The sequence below is a fragment of the Suncus etruscus genome, chromosome 9 (genome assembly GCF_024139225.1).
Source record: "Suncus etruscus isolate mSunEtr1 chromosome 9, mSunEtr1.pri.cur, whole genome shotgun sequence".
NCBI classification, from domain to species: Eukaryota; Metazoa; Chordata; class Mammalia; order Eulipotyphla; family Soricidae; genus Suncus; species Suncus etruscus.
In genome coordinates this window covers 106992395-107014064 of record NC_064856.1, presented here as the reverse complement: position 1 = coordinate 107014064, position 21670 = coordinate 106992395, and the positions used below count along the sequence as shown (strand labels likewise).

General features: G+C 53.8%; 3 protein-coding genes and 1 non-coding gene across 5 annotated transcripts; 1 reads left to right on the top strand and 3 right to left on the bottom strand.

Annotated features, from left to right (window-relative positions):
- Positions 1-106: 106 nt before the first annotated feature.
- Positions 107-1278, top strand: TMEM223 (transmembrane protein 223). The gene is made up of 2 exons (XM_049779916.1): positions 107-425; positions 861-1278. Exons 1-2 carry the CDS (start codon positions 107-109, stop codon positions 1151-1153), a joined length of 612 nt encoding a protein of 203 aa, XP_049635873.1. The 3' UTR covers positions 1154-1278.
- Positions 1279-1367: 89 nt separating this feature from the next.
- TMEM179B (transmembrane protein 179B) lies at positions 1368-4677 on the bottom strand. The gene is made up of 5 exons (XM_049779913.1): positions 4553-4677; positions 2411-2598; positions 2196-2330; positions 1833-1911; positions 1368-1668 (listed from the first exon to the last, which is right to left on the bottom strand). Exons 1-5 carry the CDS (start codon positions 4646-4648, stop codon positions 1519-1521), a joined length of 648 nt encoding a protein of 215 aa, XP_049635870.1. The 5' UTR covers positions 4649-4677; the 3' UTR covers positions 1368-1518.
- LOC126019649 (U6 spliceosomal RNA) lies at positions 3419-3523 on the bottom strand. The gene has a single exon (XR_007499280.1). It is a non-coding gene; the product is annotated as a U6 spliceosomal RNA (small nuclear RNA).
- Positions 4678-8438: 3761 nt separating the features above from the next.
- Positions 8439-19711, bottom strand: TAF6L (TATA-box binding protein associated factor 6 like). 2 transcript variants are annotated; one of them, XM_049779641.1, is made up of 12 exons: positions 19627-19711; positions 16905-16983; positions 14956-15115; positions 13683-13769; positions 13110-13260; positions 12852-12902; positions 12100-12194; positions 10825-10899; positions 10493-10713; positions 10124-10256; positions 9354-9482; positions 8439-9267 (listed from the first exon to the last, which is right to left on the bottom strand). In XM_049779641.1, exons 3-12 carry the CDS (start codon positions 15100-15102, stop codon positions 8470-8472), a joined length of 1887 nt encoding a protein of 628 aa, XP_049635598.1. In that variant the 5' UTR covers positions 15103-15115; positions 16905-16983; positions 19627-19711; the 3' UTR covers positions 8439-8469. The 2 variants fall into 2 exon arrangements, with proteins under 2 accessions (XP_049635598.1, XP_049635597.1); XM_049779640.1 differs by having other exon boundaries at positions 16905-16986; positions 19627-19704.
- Positions 19712-21670: the final 1959 nt, after the last annotated feature.

The following is a 21670-nucleotide window of genomic DNA, read 5'->3' as shown; positions in this document are numbered from 1 at the left end:
GCCCGGAAGCGGAGCTGCCCCGACCGGAAGTCCCTGCCAAGGGGGCCCGGAAGCGGAGCTGCCCGACCGGAAGTCCCTCCCCGGAAGCGGCGGGGCCCCGACCACTATGGCGGCTCCCGCACTGCGCCGACCTGTGCGGCTGCTCGCCGGGCTGCGCGCCCTGCCCTGGCGCCGGCCGGTGCACGACTGGACGCCGCCGCGGGACGTGCTGCTTTTCGAGCATGAGCGGAGCCGCTTCTTCGCCATCCTGGGGATGTTCTGCGCCGGCCAGAGCCTCTTCTGGGCCTCCCTGGCGTGGGCAGCCTTGAGCGGCCCCGCGGCCCCGGCGCGACCCCACAAGCCTGCCGAGTTTGCAGACCGCGACCGCCGGGACTTGCGTTCCGCGCTCTGGCGCTACGGCCTGGCGGTCGGCTGCGGAGCCATAGGTAAGGCGTTGGGGTGTTGCTGTGTTCGAACGAATTAGGGACTCTCTGGGGGCCATCCCCCCACCGAATGCGGATCCCTCACCCTGAGAGGGCTACCGAGGTGTTGCCCCTGTTCTAGGCTGTGAAATGGGGATGACCATCTATCTATCTACTCGGGTGGTTGGAAAGAATGGCACAGCAGTGTGGCTCTCTGCAGGGACGGGAGAGCACAGGAGGGTTGTCTTGCAGGAAGCCCCAATAGGGTTCGAGCCTGGGCAACACATCGGGTTCCCTCAACGTTTGCATTAGTAAGTGCTGAGCACAGAGCAACAGGGATAAGCCCCCAGCACACCGGGTGTGACCCTCCAACAGTTCTGCCTTTACCAAAGTAAGCTAACAGTTAAGTTCTGGAAGATTGCAAGTTTTAGCTGCTTACTGAACTTTTGCTTCTTGTAGGTACCCTGGTGCTCGGCGCAGGGCTTCTCTTCTCCGTGCGCTCAGTGCGCTCCGTGCTGCTGCTGGCTGGTGGGAAGGAGGTGACTCTCACCACGCACGCCCCCTTTGGCTTGGGGGCCCATTTCACTGTCCCCTTGAACCAGGTGTCCTGCATGGCACACCGCGGTGAAGTCCCAGCCATGCTGCCTCTGAAAGTCAAAGGCCGACGCTTCTACTTTCTCTTGGACAAAGCCGGACATTTCCCAAATGCAAAACTCTTTGATAACACTGTGGGTGCTTACCGGAGCTTGTGAAGAAAGTCAGGCAACTTCCGGGAGGAAAGTAAACCTGAACTTGTGGGGATGGCTGACAACCAGGGTAACCAAAAGTCATTAACAGGAAATAAATGGGCCCTAATCCCAAGGGCTCTGGCTGCCCAGACCGCTTAAGTTTCGATCCATTTGTTCTTAGCCTATCATCCACTAGCTGTCAGTGCTCTAATACCAAAGACTCAGTCCCAAGACAAGGAAAGAAAGGAACAGGATATTTTGGTATAAAAACAGCTGAAGGTGGCCTGCAATCACCATCCCAGCCTCCCTGGCACGCATAGGTCGGCAGGGCAAGAGGAAACCAGGCACTTGGGCAGGTCTTATTAACGGGAAGACTCAGTGCTTGCTTTTCAGGACCGGGAGAGGTGGGTGCCGACCAGTACATCAGTCTCTGAGCTCCATTCTGGATCCCCCTGATAGGAGGTGGCTTGAGACTTCTTCTGCACAACTTGGAGCATCAAGATCATACACCATAATATCAGATTCACCCAAGAAGACATCTGGCAGGGAGGAGAGGAAACAGGAGTAAAGAATGGAGCTGATCTCAAATCCACATGGGTACCACATAACTTAAAGACCCAGATGCTCCGTTACAGCCATAAATGGTTACAAGAATCGCCACATACCCCACCCACCCAGTGTGGCATATCTCCCCACAACTCACTTCAGCGTTGTGTAAATTGGAGTAAAACTGCAAAGCTGTTCCAGGTGGTATCCACCGAATTTTCTGGGCTGCAGGGCAGCTGTAAGATCAGAGACTTGTGAGGGGGAGGGCCATAGGGATCTTGCCCCAGCACACCTGTGCCACATGACCTTTTCCACTGGCAAGTATTAAAAGAGGAGGTGTGGGGCCGGCGAGATAGCATGGAGGTAAGGCATTTGCCTTCCATGCAGAAGAACAGTGGTTCGAATCCCGGCATCCCATATGGTCCCCCATGCCTGCCAGGGGCGATTTCTGAGTGTAGAGCCAGGAGTAACCCCTGAGCGCTGCCAGGTGTGACCAAATTAAAAAAAGAGGAGGTGTTACCTATTTGTAATGTTCTGGGAGACGATGGATTTGCAGAGAGAACTGGTACCAAACCGAAGAATACAGGCCGATACTAAGAGCAGGAAGATGGCTAGAGCAGAGGTGGCCAGGGCAATGCGGAGCCCCATAGGGCCTCTAGAGAAAAAAAACAGGCTTCTAGGTTGAGCCCAGTCTCCTATCCCCACAGCCCCCGCACCTTAGAGGGGTGCAGTCACCTTTGGGAATCCTCGATGCAGCTGCTGTAGATCCAGAAGAGCAGCAGGAGGAGGCAGTAGAGGCCTAGGAAGCCTGAGACCCCAGCCACAAAGTAGCAAAGAGATGAGGCCGAGGGCTGGGCCAAGGCCAGAGAAGAGCCATTCCTAGCAGCTACAGCATACAGGGGGCAACTGCCCCCAAAGGAGCCCTGTGGAGAGAAGCCACTGAGCCTGTGATGTTGAATTAGGGCTCCTGGATGCAGGCTGCTGGCAGGCCAGGCCCACCTTAAGAACCTTGCACCCTTGGGCCGGAAAGAGAGATAGCATGGAGGTAATGCGTTTGCCTTCCATACAGGTAGGTTGTTCGAATCCCAGCATCCCATATGGTCCCCTGAGCCTGCCAGGAGCGATTTCTGAGCGTAGAGCCAGGAGTGGCCCATGAGTGCTGCCGGGTGTGACCCAAAAACCCAAAAGAAAAAGAACTCTTGTACAGACCAAATTTATTGGTTTTGGTTTTGATTTTTGGGGCCACACCCATCTGATGCTCAGGGGTTACTCCTGGCTAAGGGCTCAGAAATTGCCCCTGGCTTGGGGGGACCATATGGGACGCCGGGGGATCGAACCGCGGTGGCGATCTTAACTTGGCTAGCGCTTGCAAGACAGATACCTTACCTCAAGTGCCACCTCGCCGGCCCCTGTACAGACCAAATTTAGAGAGCCTGCAGGGGCCAAAATATCAGGAAACTGTCAGTGCTTATGGGAAAACATTAGAGCTGTCTGGTTCATTCTGGTCTCTGCAGAAGTCCTAGAGCCTTGGCCTTCCCCTTTTTCTTTTTCTTTTTTTTTTTTTTTTAAAATATGGAACGCGGGGCCGGGCGGTGGCGCTAAAGGTAAGGTGCCTGCCTTGCCTGCGCTTGCCTTGGACGGACCGCGGTTCGATCCCCCAAGCCAGGAGCAACTTCTGAGCACATAGCCAGGAGTAGCCCCTGAGCATTACTGGGTGTGGCCCAAAAATCCAAAAAAAAAAAAAAAAATATGGAACGCTTCACGAATTTGCGTGTCATCCTTGCGCAGGGGCCATGCTAATCTTCTCTGTATCGTTCCAATTTTAGTATATGTGCTGCCGAAGCGAACATGGCCTTCCCCTTTTTACACCTGCATACTTCCCCACAGAGTAGCTGTTAGAACAAAGAATAGAACCCAGTAGCTTTCAACCTTTACACCTGCATTTGAACACTGGAATAAAATTAGACCTGTGTAACCTTACACAATTGCCAGTATCTTCTAAAAGGCTGAAGAGGAACAGTGCAAACTTCATAGCCTCAAGATTGCCTGGCGAGTATTTTACAGTGTAAACTACGCTTCTCCATAAGCTGTTCTTCACTGTCATTTAACTCACTATATTGCAGTCATGCTTGATCAGCTCTGCTACGCTGTGATTTAAATCTTTGCTCAACAAGTTAATTCGGTTCTTATTATTATTTTTGGTGATGGCATATAGGAATCAATCACACTCGAAGTACGGTTTTTGTTGGGGAGCCAAACCCAGTGTGCTCAGAGCTTAAGCGAAACAGCATGGAGGAATCACTCCTCGCAGGTTCAGAGGACCGCATAGGGTGCAAATCGAACCCAGGTTAGTCACTGCAAGACCAATGCTCTCCGCCCTGCTATGCTATCGCTCTTAACCCTGCCTGATCTCTCGGGGTCCCCAACTTTTTGTGTCTTTAAAGATAGCCCCGAGGCGACAGATGACTGAGGTCTTGCACGCGAGCTTGGCAGGAGCCCCAGGTTCGATCTCCGAGGCTGGAGAACGAGCCCGGGTTCAGCGCACTGGGAGCGACGTCTGGGCACCATCGGATATGAGGGACCCCCCCAGAAATAGGCAGGTCCTGAGGCCACTTGGTTTCCACACTCAGGTGGTGCTGCGGGATAGAGTTGGAGACATTTGGAGCACTGGAGCCTCGCGGGGAAAAGCCTTCCACGCAGGCAATCGTGCGGCTCCCAGTGGCAGCCGAGCTACGTAGGGCCCGTCCAGGACGCAGGCTCCGTGGCCCAGCGCGCAGGGACCCCGCCGGCCCGAAAGCAGTGGCCGGCCTCTGCCTACTGCGTGGGACACCGGCCGGGGAGATCCCGCCTTCCCGGCCCGCCCTGCCGCCGCCGCACCTGGGTCCGGGTCAGCGCCGCAGCCGCCACGGCCCCGCACAAGAAGGCGGCGACGAAGAGCGTGAGCTCCAGGCGCAGGAGCCAGGGCAGCGCCATGGCGCCCCGGGACCAGGAAGCGCGGCCGCCGGAAGCGACCTCCCTCTTCCGGCGCAGATCTTGCGTCACTTCCGGCGCGGCTTTAATGACAGGCTTGACGGACGGCGGTCTCATCTCCGCGGCTGGTACTTCGACTAGTCCGAAAGGGGCCCATCCGGAACCCGCTGTCAAGAAGTGGCCCTGGGATAGCTGGCCTCTTTCAGCGTCGCTTTTGCCCTCTGGCCCCGGCCACCCTGTGACTGTGCCCAAGGCCCAACAATTGGAGCAAGACAGAGGGGGAAGGGTCTGAGAGATGGCTTGGAACTTAAGGCGTTTGCCTTGCATGCAGAAGGACGGTGGTTCGAATCCCGGCATCCCATATGGTCCCCCGAGCCTGCCAGGAGCGATTTCTTAACCTGAGCGCATCCGGTGTGATCCAAAAACTGACACTATGTAGGGAATGACAGTAGATGCTTCAAATCCTTTCCCCAACTTTTTTTTATTTGGGGGGGGGTCACACCCAGTGACGCTCAGAAATCGCTCTGGCTTCGGGGACCATATGGGACGCCAGGGGAACGAATCGCAGTCCATCCTATGTTAGGCGCATGCAAAGCACATGCCCTACTGCTTGCGCTACCGTTCTGGCCTCACAAACTGCTTAAGTTTTGAATCATTTGTTCTTAGCCTATCTTCCACTGGCTGTCAGTATTCTAACACCAAGAACTCAATTCCAAGACGAGGAAAGAAAGGAACAGGATATTTTCGTACAAAAACAACTGGAGAAGGTGGCCTGTAATCATTCCAGGCTTCCTGGCACACACAGGTCGGCAGGGCAAGAGAAGTCCAGGCACTTGGGCGGGAAGACTCAATGCTTGCTTTCCAGGACCGGGAGAGGTTGTGCCAACCAGTCCATCAGTCTCTGAGCTCTACTTGGATCCCCCCTCTGCTGAGCCAGTAGCAAGGTGGCTTCACACTTCCTGTGCATTTTGTGAAGCATCCAGTAAACTATGGCCCGCGGGCCACATATTGTATTTGTATCTGTTTTGTTTCTTCATTGCAAAATAAGATATATGCAGTGTGCATAAGAATTCGTTCCTAAGATTTGTTTTTACTAGTCAGACCCTCCAATGGTCTGAGGGACAGTGAACTGGCCCCCTGTTTAAAAAGTTTGAGGACCCCTGATCCAGATCATACACCATACTGCCAGATTCACCCACGAAGACATCTGTGGGAGCATGGGGAGGAAACAGGAGTAAAGAGCGGGGCTCATCTCAAATCCACATGAGAACTACTTAAGAGACCCAGGTGCCCCGTACAGACATAAGTGCTTACATGATTCTCCACATATCCCACCCAGTGTGGCATATCTCCCCACAACTCACTTCAGCGATGTGTAAGCTGGGGTAATAATGCAAAGCTGTTGCAGGTGGTATCCATAGAATTTTCTGGGCTGCAGTGCAACTGTAAAATCAGAGACTTGTGAGGGGCTGGGGCATAGAGCTATGACCAAGCATATGTGTGCAGTGTGGCCTTATTCACTGGCAAGTATTAAAAGAGAAGGTGTTACCTATTTGTGATGTTCTGGAGAACAAAGGATTTGCAGAGAGAACTGGTACCAAATTGAGTAATACAGTATGATGGCTAGAGCAAAGATGACCACTGCAATGTGGAGCTCAAGAGAACAGGCCTCTGGGTTGAGCCCAGTCTCCTTTCCCACAGCCCCCGCACCTTTGAGGTATGCAGTAACCTTTGGGAATCTTTTTTTTTTTTTTTTTTTTTAGTTTTTGGTCCACACCCGTTTGACGCTCAGGGGGTTACTCCTGGCTATGCACTCAGAAATCACTCCTGGCTTGGGGGGGGACCATATGGGACGCCGGGGGATCGAACCACGTTCTTTCCTCCGCTAGCGCTTGCAAGGCAGACACCTTACTTCTAGCGCCTCCTTCCCGACCCCAGCCTTTGGGAATCTTTATAGCTGCCATAGATACCTACGAACAGGAGGGTACACAACATGATCTGGAAGCTTGAGACCAAAGCCACAAAGTAGCAAAGGGATGAGGCCGAAGGCTGGGCCAAGGCCAGAGAAGAACCATTCCAGACAGTTACGGCATAAAGGAGACAACTGCCCCCGATGAAGTCCTGTGGAGAGAAGCTACTGAGCTTGTGATGTTAAGTTAGGGCCTCTAGGTGCAGGCTACGGGCAGGCCTGGCCCACCTTAAGAACCTTGCACTCTAGGGGCCGGAGAGAGAGCAGAGGTAACGTGTTTGCCTTGCATGCAGAAGGATGGTGATTCAAGTCCCAGCATCCCATGGTCCCCCGAGCCTGCCGGGGGTGATTTCTGAGGATAGAGCCCCTGAACACTGCCGGGCGTGACCCAAAACCTCTGAACACTGCCGGGCGTGACCCAAAACCCAGAACCTTGCACTCTTGTATAGACCAAATTTAGACAGCTGCAGGGACCAGAAAATCAGGAAATTGGCAGTGCCTATGGGAGAACATTAGAGCTTGTTCATTCTGGTCTCTGCAGAAACCCTAGAGCCTTGTCCTTCCCTTTTTACACTTGTAGACTTCCCCACATAGCAGCTATTAGAACAAAATATATAAGCCTGCGACTTTCAACCTTTCACACCTGCATTTGATGAACACGAGTAAGATTAGACCTGTGTAACCTTCCACAACAATCGTCAGTATCTTCTGAGAGGCAGAAGAGGCATAGGGCAAACTTCATAGGGACATGAGCCTCATGATGGCCTGGATGGGGTATTTTACAGAAGGAATTATCTTCTCTATAAGCTGTTCTTCAGTGTCATTTAACTCACTATGTATTGCAGTCATGCTTGACCAGCTCTGCTACACTATGATTTAGATCTTAGCTCAACACAAGTTTATTGGCATTTTCTTTTAGTTGTATATGAGTCACAGTCATAATCAAAGTAAGTTTCTTGTTTGGGGGCTAAACCCAGAGTGCTCAGAGCTTAAGCGAAACAGCATGGAGAGGTTCGGAGAGATAGCATGGAGGTAATGAGTTTGCCTTGCATGTAGAAGAACGGTGGTTCGAATCCCAGCATCCCATACGGTTCCCCGCGCCAGCCGGGGGTGATTTCTGAGTGTAGAGCCCGGAGTTACCCGAGTGCTGTCGGGTGTGACCCAAAAACCAAAAAAGAAAAAAAGAAACAGCGTGGAAGAATCACTCCTTGCAGGTCAGAGGACCAAATAGAGTGCAAATCGAACCCAGGTTAGTCAGTGCAAGGCCAATACCCTTCTATGCCCGCTCTGCTATCGCTCTGCTCCCTCCTGGTAAGTATCATAACCGTGCATTATGTCTCGGGGTCCCCAAGTTTTTGTCTTTAAAGATACCCCCGAGGCGACAGATGACTGTTTTGCACGCGAGCTTGGCGGGAACCCCACGTTCGACCTCCGAGAGTGGAGAACGAGCCCTGGTTCAACGCACTGGGAGCTACGTTTGGACTCCCCCAGAAATCGGCAGGTCCTGCACCCTCGTGGTTCCCACACTGGGATAGGTGGTGCTGCGGGATGGTGTTGGGGACATTTGGAGGACTGAAGCCTTGGGCAGGGAAAAGCCTTCCACGTAGGCATTCGTGCAGCCGGCTCCCCAGCGCCAGCCGAACTACGTAGGGCCCGTCCAGGACGCAGGCTCCGTGGCCCAGTGCGAAGGGACGCCGCCGGCCCGGAAAGCAGTGGCCGGCCTCTGCGGACTGCGTGGGACACCACGGCGCATGGGCCGAACAGACCCCGCCCCTTTCGGGGCGGGCGTCACTTCCGGCGCGACCGACCATGTGGATACGTCACTTCCGGCGCGCCTTTATTGCCCGCCCGCGAGTCACAGCGGCAGGAAGAGCGAGTAGTCCGAGGGCGCCCAGCGGCGGGCCGGGCGGCTGGTGCGGCCGATCATGGGCAGCTTCTGCACGTAGCGCGAGGCCGGGCTGGGCCCGTAGGGCGCGGGGAAGGCGGTCTGGAAGAGCCGCCCGCGGCAGCGCCTCCCGGCCTGCCGCCCGGCGATGATGAAGCGGAAGTGCGGCGCCCCGCGCGGCGCGAAGCGGCTCTTCTGGAAGACGTCGCGCGTGCCGGCGCCCGGGCCCTGCTGGCGGGGCGCCCCCCGCGCCCGGTGCACGCGCGGCAGCGGCCGGCTCTCCGCGCCGGCGGCGGCGTTGGCGGGGCCGCAGGCCGAGGACGGGCCGCCCGCGCCGCGGGGGCTGTCGCCGCCCGGCGGGCTGGCCACGGCGTCGGCCGTCAGCTGCGGCATCTTGCGCGCCGAGTCCGGCGCGGCCGGCGGCTCCTTCTTGTCCCCGGGCGGCCGCGGGGCCGAGGGCGCCGGCTGGCCCGTGCCGAAGCGCGTGGCCAGGCTGTCGCCGAAGAAGGCGTACAGCTCCCGGTACACGTCCGCCAGCGCCACGGCGGCCGCCGGCTCCTCGGTCCCCGCGCCCCCGGCCGGAGGGGCGGCGGGGAGGCCCGCCCCGAAGCCCGGCTCCGCGCCGCCCCCCGCGGGCGACTCCTGCAGCAGGAGGCCGTCCCAGGGCAGGTCCTCGCAGCGCCGCCCGCCCACGTGGCCGCCGCCCGGGCCGCCCTTGCCGGGCTCCGCCGCCTGCGCCTTCATCTTCAGCAGCCGCTCCACGGCCACCTGCAAGGGCACAGGGTCAGCCCCGGGGCCGCGGAGCGAGCCAGCCCGGGCGCGGCGGGAAGGGGCGGGCCGGGGCAGGAGCTCACCAAAATGGCCCCGTAGACTTTGTGGCCGTCGGCTTTGACCTGGGCGTTAGACACGGAGTAGTCGTCCAGCACGGCCTGCAGGTTTGTCCAGTAAGTGGAAAGGTGAGGGTACAGGACGCGTTCCACCGCCTGGAAAGGAGACACAAGCCCTTGAGTTCCTGCTTATATTGAAGATTTTTTTTTCCAAGATGCTTTTTGGGGGTGCCCTACCCGGGGGCCCTCGGGGGACTATTTTGGATCCCGGGAATCAAACCTGGGTCGGCCAGTGCAAACTCCCTTACTCACTGTACTACTCTCATCAGTCTTCCTAAATTCCTTGATTGACATGTTCACCTGGCACTGATGTGGAACCTATTGTTTTACTAAACACTGAAAATAAAGATCACGTACACAACATAGAGTGACCCCATTATCACTGACAACTGTACCAACACTACGCAGCTGTAAGTAATGCCCTTAGATACCGACTGAGAAGTTAAGCTATATGTAAGTTCTCATTAAGGAAAGTTAGGAAGAATTCTGAAAATGGTCACAAAATTTTCACGAATGCGGTGGTGAATGGCAAGGATCACTAAAAGGACTGGACCACATGCATGTGGTCAGAGCGTTGAGAACCATCAGGGATCATTCCAAAGATTGACACACACCCCCAGCATGCCCAGGTGTAGCCCAATATCCATCCCCAATATATAAAGGACACAGATGCTACTTTCCTAACGACAACTGTTAGCCCTCCTGGCCCTATCTCAGAAAGCAAAGGGCCTTCTCACCTTCCAGCCAAGAGCATGCAGCCCCACCACGGCCCCGTAGTGAGAGCAGAGAGGCCGCACGGGGTCTGCCAAGACCTTCTGCAGGGAGAGCAGGATCTGCTGGTAGAGGCCAGTGACCAGGTCTCCGTGAGTCCTGTGGGAGCAAGTCCGAGAGCACTGTGAGGCAAAAGTGCTACCCAGAGAACACAGCAACTGACTGATAGCACTTGGGTTCAGTGCCCCAGAACTTGAGAACTAAGAACCAGCTACTAGCGGATCTGTCACTCATCTGTGCAATGTATCATAGCGCCAAGGGCACCTCACCTCAAAGCCCAAGAATCCACCCCAGTTCCCCGCGCTGAGCATCTCTATTCTAGGCCCAGTGGGTACCAGAAGATGTGGCTGAGCAGGAGGGCAGCTCCGTCCCGCAGAGTCCAGTGGTCATTCAGGGGGTTGATGGAGGCAGCCAGGGGCTCCAGGACACAGTAGAGGACGCTGCCCACCAGAGAACGGACGTAGGGCCCCAGGCAGAGGTGCGGGTTCAGCACCAAACTCCGAGCCACTTGCAAGAGCCGATGCAGCTGCTCCAGGTCGTGGCTTACAGATTTCACCTGTTGGCGGAAGAGGGCAGCTTAGGGGCAAAAAGAGGGTTCCAGGAGTGCCCCACACACTGCCCTACACACCTCCTCATGAAACATCTAGCCACACCCCCAGCCACTTACCCCACTGACCACATACACGAAGTACGGGAGAAGTGCTGCGATCTTGGAGTTGGTCTGTAGATCCTGGAGAGCGATCTGAAAAAGAAAGGGCCAGATACTCTGGATCCAAGCGCCAAAATCGTTTCTCCTTTTTCAACGGAGCCAGAGATGGAGCCTGGCCCAATGCAAGGCATGTGATCTATCACCGAGCTATGCCTCTGGCCCCACACTTACGAAATATGATTGAAACGGGCCAGAGAGCACAAGGACTAAGGGGCTAACCTTGCATTCCGGCTGACTCCAGTTCAAATTCCTGGAACCATGTATGGCTCCCAAGCATTTCCAGGGGTCCCTCAGCAGAGTGGTGGATCCTGCCAGCTCTAGCCCACGGCTCAGCCTAAATTGCTAATATTGACTTGTTTTTGGTTTCTGACAACAAACCCAGCAATGCTGGGGTCTACCCTGTGCTCGGGTCAGTTCTGAATCAGTTTCTTGGGCGCTCCTGGCTCTGTACTCAGATATCACTCCTGGCAGGCTCGGTCCTGGGTCGCCTGCGTGCAAGGCAAACGCCTTACCGCTGTGCTATCTTTCTAGCCCCATGAATCAGTTTTGAATCAAACCCAGATTTCCTACATGCAAAGTATGTACAATGGTCCAGGCTCTTAAATCGACTTTTAAGTGTGGTTGTATATTGCTAAGAATTAAATGCTTTGGGGCCGGAGAGATAGCACAGTGGCGTTTGCTTTGCAAGCAGCGGACCCAGAACCTAAGGTGGTTGGTTCGAATCCCGGCGTCCCATATGGTCCCCCATGCCTGCCAGGAGCTATTTCTGAGCAGATAGCCAGGAGTAACCTGAGCACCGCCGGGTGTGCCACCCCCGCCCAAAAAAAAAAAAAAAAAAAAAGAATTAAATGCTTTGGGTTAAAGCATATTCTTTGCCGACTTTCACTGTTTTGGGGTTTTGGTTTTGGTTTTAGGCCACACACACCCAGCAGCACACAGGTGTTACTCCTGTCTCTGTGCTCAAAACTCACGCCTGGGTTGGGGCTTGAGCAATAGCACAGCAGGGAAGATAGGTTTTGCCTTGTACAAAGCTGACCAGGTTTGATCCTCTGGATCCCATATGGTCCCCCAAGCACTGCCAGGAATGACCCCTGGGCAGCCAGGAGTAACCTCTGAACGCCACTAGGCGTAACCCAAAAACCAAAAGAAAAAAAGGACCCCCAATACCAGCACCGTAATGAACATGAGAGCACTCCCACAGGCAGCCATCCAGGTACACAGTAGGCCACTTACCTTCATCAGCTGCGGATCATCACCCAGCACGGCCCGGGTCACCTGCTGGTAGTACTTGAGCAGGTCATCGGTCAGGGAAGACACAGCACTGGGCACTGCCAAGACAGTGAGCATGAAGTGGACAGAATGGAGAGTGCAGCCCTCTCTCGGTCTCCCCCTGTTCCTGCCAAGAGCCCCATTCCCACAGGAATTCCAGAAAACCTTGCTTCGGGCCCAAGATGTAATGCAGGTTGAGCATTAAGAGTCTTGTCCTGGGGCCGGGCGGTGGCGCTGAAGGTAAGGTGCCTGCCTTGCCTGCGCTAGCCTTGACGGACCGCGGTTCGATCCCCCGGTGTCCCATATGGTCCCCCAAGCCAGGAGCAACTTCTGAGCACATAGCCAGGAGTAACCCCTGAGCGTTACCGGGTGTGGCCCAAAAACCCAAAAAAAAAAGAGTCTTGTCCTGTAGGGCCAGAGCGACAGTCTAGGGGGGTGGGCACATGCTGGCACGCAGCTGACCCAGGTTCAATCCCCAGCATCCCATATGGTCTTCAAGCCCCACCAGAAAGTAATGCCTGAGCCCAGAGTCAGGAATAACCCCTGAGCACCAGTGGGTGTGACCCCAAACAAAACAAAAACGACCACACCTAGACTGGAAGTCCTAAATACCTCCAGTACAGTGCCTGGAAAGATGAGACAAGTGAGTACATGAGGGGATTAGAGGCACCATTCTCAGGAGGAACTAGAAGTCTGCATCCCAAACCACCCCTTACCGGAGCCTTGGGGTGCCAAGTTGCCTTTGCCATCCAGATAGGAGACGTGAACTAGAAGCAGAGCAGAGATGGGTCAGCCCAGAGGCCCAGCCCCTGACAGCTCCCTATGCTGCACCCCCACCAGCCAGCCCCCCAATACACACACACACACACACACACATACACCCTGGCACACCCTGGCACACCTCTCACAGCTGTCTCAGCACACACACACACACACACACACACACACACACACACACACACACCCTGGCACACCTCTCACAGCTGTCTCAGCACAGCCTTTGGGGATGTTGGTGGCCAGGGCCAGCTCCACCAGGTTGACCTCTTTGTCCTCAGGGAAGTAGAGGTCACCCTCACGCGCAGGGCGAAGCGGCAGTGCCTCCTGGGACCCATAACCACACACGGCCTGAGGCGAGAGGGACAGACTGCTGGAGGGCTGGATGTGAGGCCAACTGCCCTGATATCCACATAATGGCACAGGGCTGAGGCTCAGGGTAGTGTGGTTTGGAGGAGACAGGAATACCCAGTGCTCACTGGCTCCTGGAGAAAAACAGGCTAAGGTACACCTGGGGAGGATTCCCTCCCACCCAGCTGCTCAGTCTCCTCCCAGAAGCCTTAGCCACTCTTCCTCGGTGAGGTTCCCAACCAAGGGCCAGTGCTTGACCTTGGGCAGTGCAGCTGCTTCCACGAAGTCTTCCTGGCATCCAAGTGTCTGCCCTCTCTTCTGAACTCACAGCTTCCTGGGCTGTGCAGCTCTTAAGTCCCTGACTGGAAAGTGGGGGGTGCGTGTGGTGGCCCTCTCGCTGCCCAGCCCTCACCCCTGCTCACCTCCACACTGCTCCACCGGAGGGCTCTGTTAAAATCCTCCACAGTCAGCTTCCGCCGTTTGGTGTGTTTCATGAACTGGGAGCTGTTCTGAGAAGGGAGGAACACAGTGGATGTAGGGACATGGAGCAGAAAGGGCTCCCCATGGCCATGGGGAAGTCTGGACTCAAAGTGGGGAGCCATATAGACTGGGAAAGGCACACCCCTTACCCAGCACCCTGTATAGTACCCTAAACCCCACCAGGATTCGTGAGCACAGAGGCAGGAATAAGCCCTGAGGATCACTGGATGTGGCAAAACAACAGAAGAAGAAAGCTAGATAGGGCCAGAAAGGAAGCTCAAAAGAGGTCAGAGTTCAGGTCGGGGGCCGGAGAGATAGCACAGCGGTGTTTGCCTTGCAAGCAGCCAATCCAGAACCAAAGGTGGTTGGTTCAAATCCCAGTGTCCCATATGGTCCCCCGTGCCTGCCAGGAGCTATTTCTGAGCAGACAGCCAGGAGTAACCCCTGAGCACCACCGGGTGTGGCCCAAAAGCCAAAAAAAAAAAAAAGGGTTCAGGTCAGGCAGTGTGTGGTCCCCCATACTCAGCCAGGAGTGACTCCAAGTAATGAGCAATAAATAGCCTGAGTACTGGAATCAGTCCCCGGAAAAATGGGGTGGGGAGCTGGGAAGACAGTATTGCAGGCACTTCCTTGTAAACAGCTAATCCGGGTTCCATCTCTGGTAACCCAGAGGGTTTTTATTCTTTGGTTTCTTCAAATAGAAGGAAAAAATTAGTAAAGCTTAAATGTTTGAGGCTCACACTTGGCAATGCTCAGGATCTCTCTTTGCAATGCTGGGGGACCCTATGGGGTCCTGGGGATCAAACTGGAGTCAGATACATGTAAGGCAAAGGTCCTACCAGCAGGACTGTCTCTTCAGTGTGAGGGGAGAGGAACCGGAGCCGGTGGAGAAATCCCTCCCAGGGGGGCCAGAGAGATAGCATGGAGGTAAGGCATTTGCCTTGCATGCAGAAGGTCGGCGGTTTGAATCCCGGTATCCCATATGGTCCCCTGAGCTGCCAGGAGCGATTTCTGAGCATAGAGCCAGGAGGAACCCGAGTGCTGCCGGGTATGACCCCCCGCCAAAAAAAAGGAAATCCCTCCCAGAACTAAGAGACTCTGCATGCTGGAGCACTGGGTTCAATCCACGGCACCACATGGTCACCCAAGCAATGCCAGGTACCAGCTGAAAACCAAAGAAAAGGAAAGAGAACAGTGGGGTGCTGGTGGGGATACCTGCGTGGCCTCTCGAAGCCGGTAGCACACGTCCTCAGCCAGCAGGGCTGCCACCTCATCACTCAGCTCCAGACCAATGCTCTCAGCCATGAGGCGCACCGACTCACGCGGGATCTCCACAAAGCGTCGCTCTTCTCGCTCCGACATGGCCCCGATGAAACTGGAAGTGGGATTACAGGGGAGATCTGAACAGCTGCCAAGGTACTGATGGCCCAAGCCACTCCTACCCTCTCCACCAGATTTACTGCAGAACCCCAAAGTAGGAGCCATGGAAGCTCAGTGCAAGAAACAGGGAAAGGGGCCAGAGTGACAGCACAGCGGGATGGATGCTTGCTTTTCTCGCAGCCAATCCAGGTTTGATCCTTGGCATCCCAAAGAGCCCCCCATGCACCACCAGTGAGTGCAGAGCTAGGAGTAACCTCTGAACACTGCAGGGTGTGGCACCTCAAAAAGAAGTCAGACTGGAGCACAGACAACAGGAACACTTGCTCTGTGGCTTGCTCCACGACCTTCCCAGACTGAATCTATAAACAGGTATAATCATCCCAGTCCAGGGCTATGAAGCTGACCTCAGGAGAAAGGGTAAATGGGTGATATTGCTATCATTTATTAATTATGAAAAAATTTTCCTGGGCCGCAGCAATAGCAAATCAGGGATGGCATTTGCCTTGCATGTAGCTGACTCAGGTTCGAACCGAGCATCCTATATGGTCCCCCCAAGCCTGCCAGAAGTAATTTCTGAGCTCAGAGCCAGGAGTAACCCCTGAGTACTGTTAGGTGTGGCCCCAAAAACAAAATAAATTATGAAATTTTCCTGGAGGAAGCCATAACCTAGTGATAGTACAGCAGATAGGGCATTTGCCTTGCACACAGCTAACTGGGCTTCAACCTACAGCATCCCATATAGTACCCCAAACCCACTATCAGTGATTCCTGAGTACAAAGGTAGGAGTAACCCCTGAGCACCACTGATTGTAGCCCCCAGAAGAATTTTGATTTTGGTTTTGATTTTTTTGGGATCACACCCAGCAGCGCTCAGGGGTTACTCCTGGCTCTATGCCCAGAAATCGCTCCTGGCAGGCTTGGGGAACCATATGAGATGCCAGGATTCTGCATGCAAGGCAATGCCCTACCTCCATGCTATTTCTCTGCCCCCCGAACAATTTTAAAAAGGACAGGGAGGGGGCCGGAGAGATAGCATGGAGGTAAGGCAGAAGGTCATCAGTTCGAATCCGGCTTCCCATATGGTTCCCCGTGCCTGCCAGGAGCAATTTCTAGCAATGGAGCCAGGAGTTTCCCCTGAGCACTGCTGGGTCTGACCCAAACACTACAAAAAAAAAAAAAAAAAGTAAAATAAAAGGGACAGAGAGGGTGCTGGAGAGATAGCACATCCTGCTGACTCAGGATGTACCAACGTTCGATCCCCAATGTCCTATATGGTCTCCCTATATGGTCTCCCAGGTGTGACTCCAAAACAAAAATAAAAACAAAAGAACTTAGTTTTCGGGGCTGGAGAGATAGCATGGAGGTAAGGTGTTTGCCTTTCATGCGGAAGGACGGTAGTTGGAATCCCGGCATATCCAGCAGAGCTCAGGGGTTACACCTGGCTCTGTGCTCAAAGGTTATTCTTGGTGGTGCTTCGGGAACCTCTATGGAATGCCAGGGATGGAACCCGGGTCTGCTGCATGCAAGGTAAATGTCCTACCTACTGTGTTATCACCCCGGCCCCATATTCCTGAAATTCTTGCAGTGCTGGGAACATGCCCACACTGCACAGTAATCACCCCGGGGCATGGGGACAGTGCCAGGAGAAGCCAGGACCTCATACAGACAAGGCAAGTGCTCTGCCTGCAGCTGGAGCCCCAAGCCCCAGCAACTGAAACCTCTTGACAAACACCCCCATCTTGGCTGACTGGAAGCTCCTACCAGCCTCGATCACATTTACTCACCTACAGATGCCAGTGGCGTCAGCATATAACACAGACTCAGCACTCAGCAGAGTCAGCACATAACTGACTCAATAAACATCTGCTGGAAAGAAAAAAAAAAACAACACACAAAATGAACAAAGAATAGTTACTTTCAGGCCAGAGAGATAGCACAGCAGTAGAGCATTTGCCTTGCACGCAGCTGATTCGAAAAGATGGTGGTTCCAATCCCAGTATCCCATATGGTCCCCCAAGACTGCCAGGAGCGACTTCTGAGCACAGAGCCAGGAGTAACCCCTGAGTGCTGCCAAGTGTACCAAGAAAAAAAAGAAAAAAAAAGAATAGTTACTTTACCACAATAAAAAAACATCAGGCAATGCTCAGTAGTCATTCCTGGCAGTGCTCAGGGACCATAGAGGATAACTTGAAGGGGACTGAACCAGAGTCAAGCACATGCTAGGCAAGTGCCCTAACCACTGTACATCCTGTCCCAGATTTTATTTTAAGATTAGTGGGATTGGGGCCGGTGAGCTGGCACTAGAGGTAAGGTGTCTGCCTTGCAAGCTCTAGCCAAGAAATGACCACGGTTCGAAAAACCAAAAAAAAACAAAAAAAAAAGATTAGTGGGATTGTATAGCACAGCAGGTAGGACGTTTGTCTTGCATGTGGCCAACCTGGATTCGATCCCTGGCATATCGTGTAGTCCCCCATGCCTGCCAGGAGTGATTTCTGAGCACAGAGACAGGAGTAACCCCTGAGCACTGTCCAGTGTGGCCCAAAAACCAAACAAAACAACAAAAAAAGATTAGTGAGATTGGGGAAGGGACACAGACACTTCTGGTAGGTGTGGGAGTTGAAACACTCCATGCCTACAACTCTATTATTCACACTATGTTAAATCTCAGAGCCTACATTAAAAAATTTTAAGGGCTCAGAAAATAAAGTAGGTGGGACACTTGCCTTGCATGTGGCTGACCCAGATTTGATTCTAAGACATTATATGGTTCCCTACATCTAACAGAAGTGATCCCGGGGTACAAAATCAGGAATAAAACCTGAATACTCCTGAGGATTTATTTTTGGGAGGCCACACCCCGTGGTCTGGTTCTGCGTTTAGGAGTCTCTCTGGGGACCCTATGTGGTTGCTGGAGATCAAACCCAGGTTAGCTGCATGCCAGGCAAGCCCCTTCCCTACTGTACTTTCTCTCCAGACCCACCACCAAGATACTTTTTGTTTGTTTTGGGGCCACAACCAACTGCGGTCAGGGGTTACTCCCGGCATATGGGACCATATGGGATGCTGGTAATCAAACCCAGATCAGCGGAATGCAAGGCAAATGCTTTACCCTGCTGTGCTGTCAATCCAGCCCCAATTTTTTTTTTTTTTTTTAAATAGAGGAAGGCAAGGGGCAGAAGAGAGACTGGAGACATTAGTGGAAAGAAGTAGACGCTGGTGGGCCCGGAGAGATAGCACAGCGGCGTTTGCCTTGCAAGTAGCCGATCCAGGACCTAAGGTGGTTGGTTTGAATCCCGGTGTCCCATATGATCCCCAGTGTCTGCCAGGAGCTATTTCTGAGCAGACAGCCAGGAGTAACCCCTGAGCAACGCCGGGTGTGCCCCCCCCCAAAAAAAAAAATAGACGCCGGTGAAGGGATTGGAACACTGTATGCCTGAAACTCACTGATGAATAACTTTGTAACTAATTCATGGTGATCCAAGAGAATGTTTTCGTTTTTATTAAAGAAGACCTGTTTTTCTGAGAACACAGGCTGCCAGAAGCACTTAGCTAAGAGATTTATAGAGATTTCGGGCCAGAGAGATATGGCACAGCGGTAGGGCGTTTGCCTTGCATGCTTCTGACCAATGGCATCCCATATTCCCACCTGCCAGGAGTGATTTCTGAATGCCTCTGGGTGTGGCCCAAAACCAAAAAAAAAAAAAAAAGAGAGATTTATATAGATGAGCTCACTTTATTCTTATTAACAATGCATTTGCTACTATGTACTATTTATGTTGTCCTGTGTACTACATACTACGTACTATGTTTATTTCACAGGCAGGAAAATTCCAAGCTCAGAAACCCTTAATTAAGGGCCCGGAGTGACAGCACAAGCGGTAAGGCTTTTTTGCCTTGCACAGGGCAGACCCGGGACGACCAGGTTCGATCCCCAGCATCCCAGAGGGTCCCCCAAGCCTGCCAGGAGCGATTTCTGAGTGCAGAACCAGGACTATGCATCCGACGAGCACTACAAAGGGAGCAAGGCCTCATCCCCAGATCCCTTTCTTCAGGCCCGGATCGGGAGCCCAGGCGATGGGAGTCCCGCCAACGGGAAACTTGCTTCCCCATCTGTACAATGGGAGCAGAGCCCTGCCCGCCTGAACCCCGCCAAAGGGGGAGCCCAAGTGCAGACACCCCAAAACTGAGGCTCACTGGCAAGGTTGTGCACGAAGGGGAACTCGCGCTACCCCAAGTCCTGGGGACGCCGGGTAGCGCTAGGCAGCAGGTAGGAGGAGACGCGAGGCCCGGACCCCAGGGGTACATCGGCCCAGCCGGGCCAGAAGCCGCGGGGCAGGGACGAGGTCAGAGGTCAGAGGTTACAGGTCAGAGGTCACACCGCTCGGTCGCGCACTCCGCCGAGGGAGCGGGCACCCAACCTCGGCCCTGGGCTGCAAGGCTGCCTGCCGAGTGCACTCTCTCGAAGGCGGGGTTCGGGGACACCCCGAACCCGCGGGGCCTGCTCACCTGGAAGTTCCAGCGCGCCGACCGCGGCGGAAAGCGGCGCCCCGCTCAGCCGGCTCGCCGCCGCCATTCCCTCTCTCGGCGCCCAGGCCCCGCCTCTCTCTGCGACAGCCAATCGCTGGGCGTTTTCGGGAAGGCCCCGCCCCTCCGAGAGGCGTCCGGCCCCGTGATTGGTCAAAGTAAAATTTCTGGCCTGGGGAGCCGGGATCACGTGACTCTGAAGCGTCTTAAAGCAACGGCATTCAGGCGGGCCTCCAGTAGGTGCGTGTGCACATGCGTGAGAGATAGAGACAGAGACACAGACAGACAGACAGACAGACAGACAGACAGACAGACAGACAGACAGACAGACAGACAGACAGACAGACAGACAGACAGACAGACAGACAGACAGACAGACAGAGACACGAGACAGGAGAGAAGAAGGAGGAGGAGGAGAAAGAAAGAAGAGAAGAAGAAGAAGGAGGAGGAGGAGGAGGAGGAGGAGAAGAGGAGGGGAGAAGAGGGAAGAGGGAAGGAGAAGGAAGAGGGAGAGAGTTGACAAGGGTTAACAAGCAGGTTCCCCCCGCATATTTCCCCTTTTTCCCTCTTTTTCTTTCTTTCTTTGTTTCTCTAATAGTTCCTTCCTTTCTCCTTCCTTCATTCTTCCCATCTTCCTTTCTCCTTCCCTCCCTTTTTTCCTTCCTCTCTTCCTCCTCTCCTTCCTTCCTCCTTTCCTTCACTCCCTCATTTCTCCCTCCCTCCCTCTCTTTCCTTCCTTTCTTCCCTCCTTCCTTCCTAAAAAAAAGAAAGATTAAAAAAGGAGGGCCAGAAAGATAGCATGGAGGTAGGGCATTTGCCTTGGATGCAGAAGGACGGTGGTTCGAATCCCGGATTCCCATGTAGTCCCCGAGCCTGCCAGAAGCGATTTCTGAGCATAGAGTCAGGAGGAACCCCTGAGCACTGTCGGGTATGACCCAAAAACAACAACAACAAAGACTTTGTTGTGTTTACAATAGCCAGAATCTGGAAACAACCCAGATGCCCAACAACAGATGAATGGCTAAAGAAACTGTGGTACATACACACAATGGAATATTATGCAGCTGTCAGGAGAAATGAAGTCATGAAATTTCCCTATATATGAATGTACATGGAATCTATTATGCTGAGTGAAATAAGTCAGAGGGGAAGATAGACACAGAATAGCCTCACTCATGTATGGGTTTTAAGAAAAATAAACAAAAAACATTATTGTAATAATGCCCTGAGACAACAGAGATGAGGGTGGAGGACCAGCTACGATATGAAGCTTACCACAAAGATTGGTAAGTGCAGTTAAAGACATAACTACACTGACACCTATCAGGACACTGTAGTGAGAGAAATAGAATGTCTCGAATACAGGCAGGTGGATTGGGGAGGAGGGAACTGGGTGGAATCAGTGATGGGAAGGTTGCACTGGTGAAGAGGGGGAGTGTTCTTTTTAATAAGCAAAACCCAACCACAAACATGTTTGTCATCATGGTACCTAAATAAAGATATGTTTCAAAAAAGACTGGTGTGAATAATGGTAAAGTTTGTTATACATTGTTTGACTGTAACTCAATCGTGAAGAACTTTTATCTGTGGGAGGAAAAAACTATTATAAACAACCTTGTAACCATGGTTTTTAACTTTTTTGGGGGGGGCCACACCCTGTGACGCTCAGGGGTTACTCCTGGCTATGCGCTCAGAAGTTGCTCCTGGCTTCTTGGGGGACCATATGGGACGCCGGGGGATGGAACCGCGGTCCGTCCTAGGCTAGCGCAGGCAAGGCAGGCACCTTACCTCCAGCGCCACCGCCCGGCCCCGGTTTTTAACTTTAACTTTTTTTGTTTTGTTTTTTTGGGTAACACCCAGCAGCACTCAGGGGTTACTTCTGGCTCCCCGCTCAGAACTCAGTCCTGGTAGGCTTGGGGGATCATATGGGATGCCGGGATTCAAACCAATGACCTTCTGCATGAAAGGCAAACGCCTTACCTCCATGCTATCTCTCTACCCCCCCCCTTTTTTTGGGGGTCACACC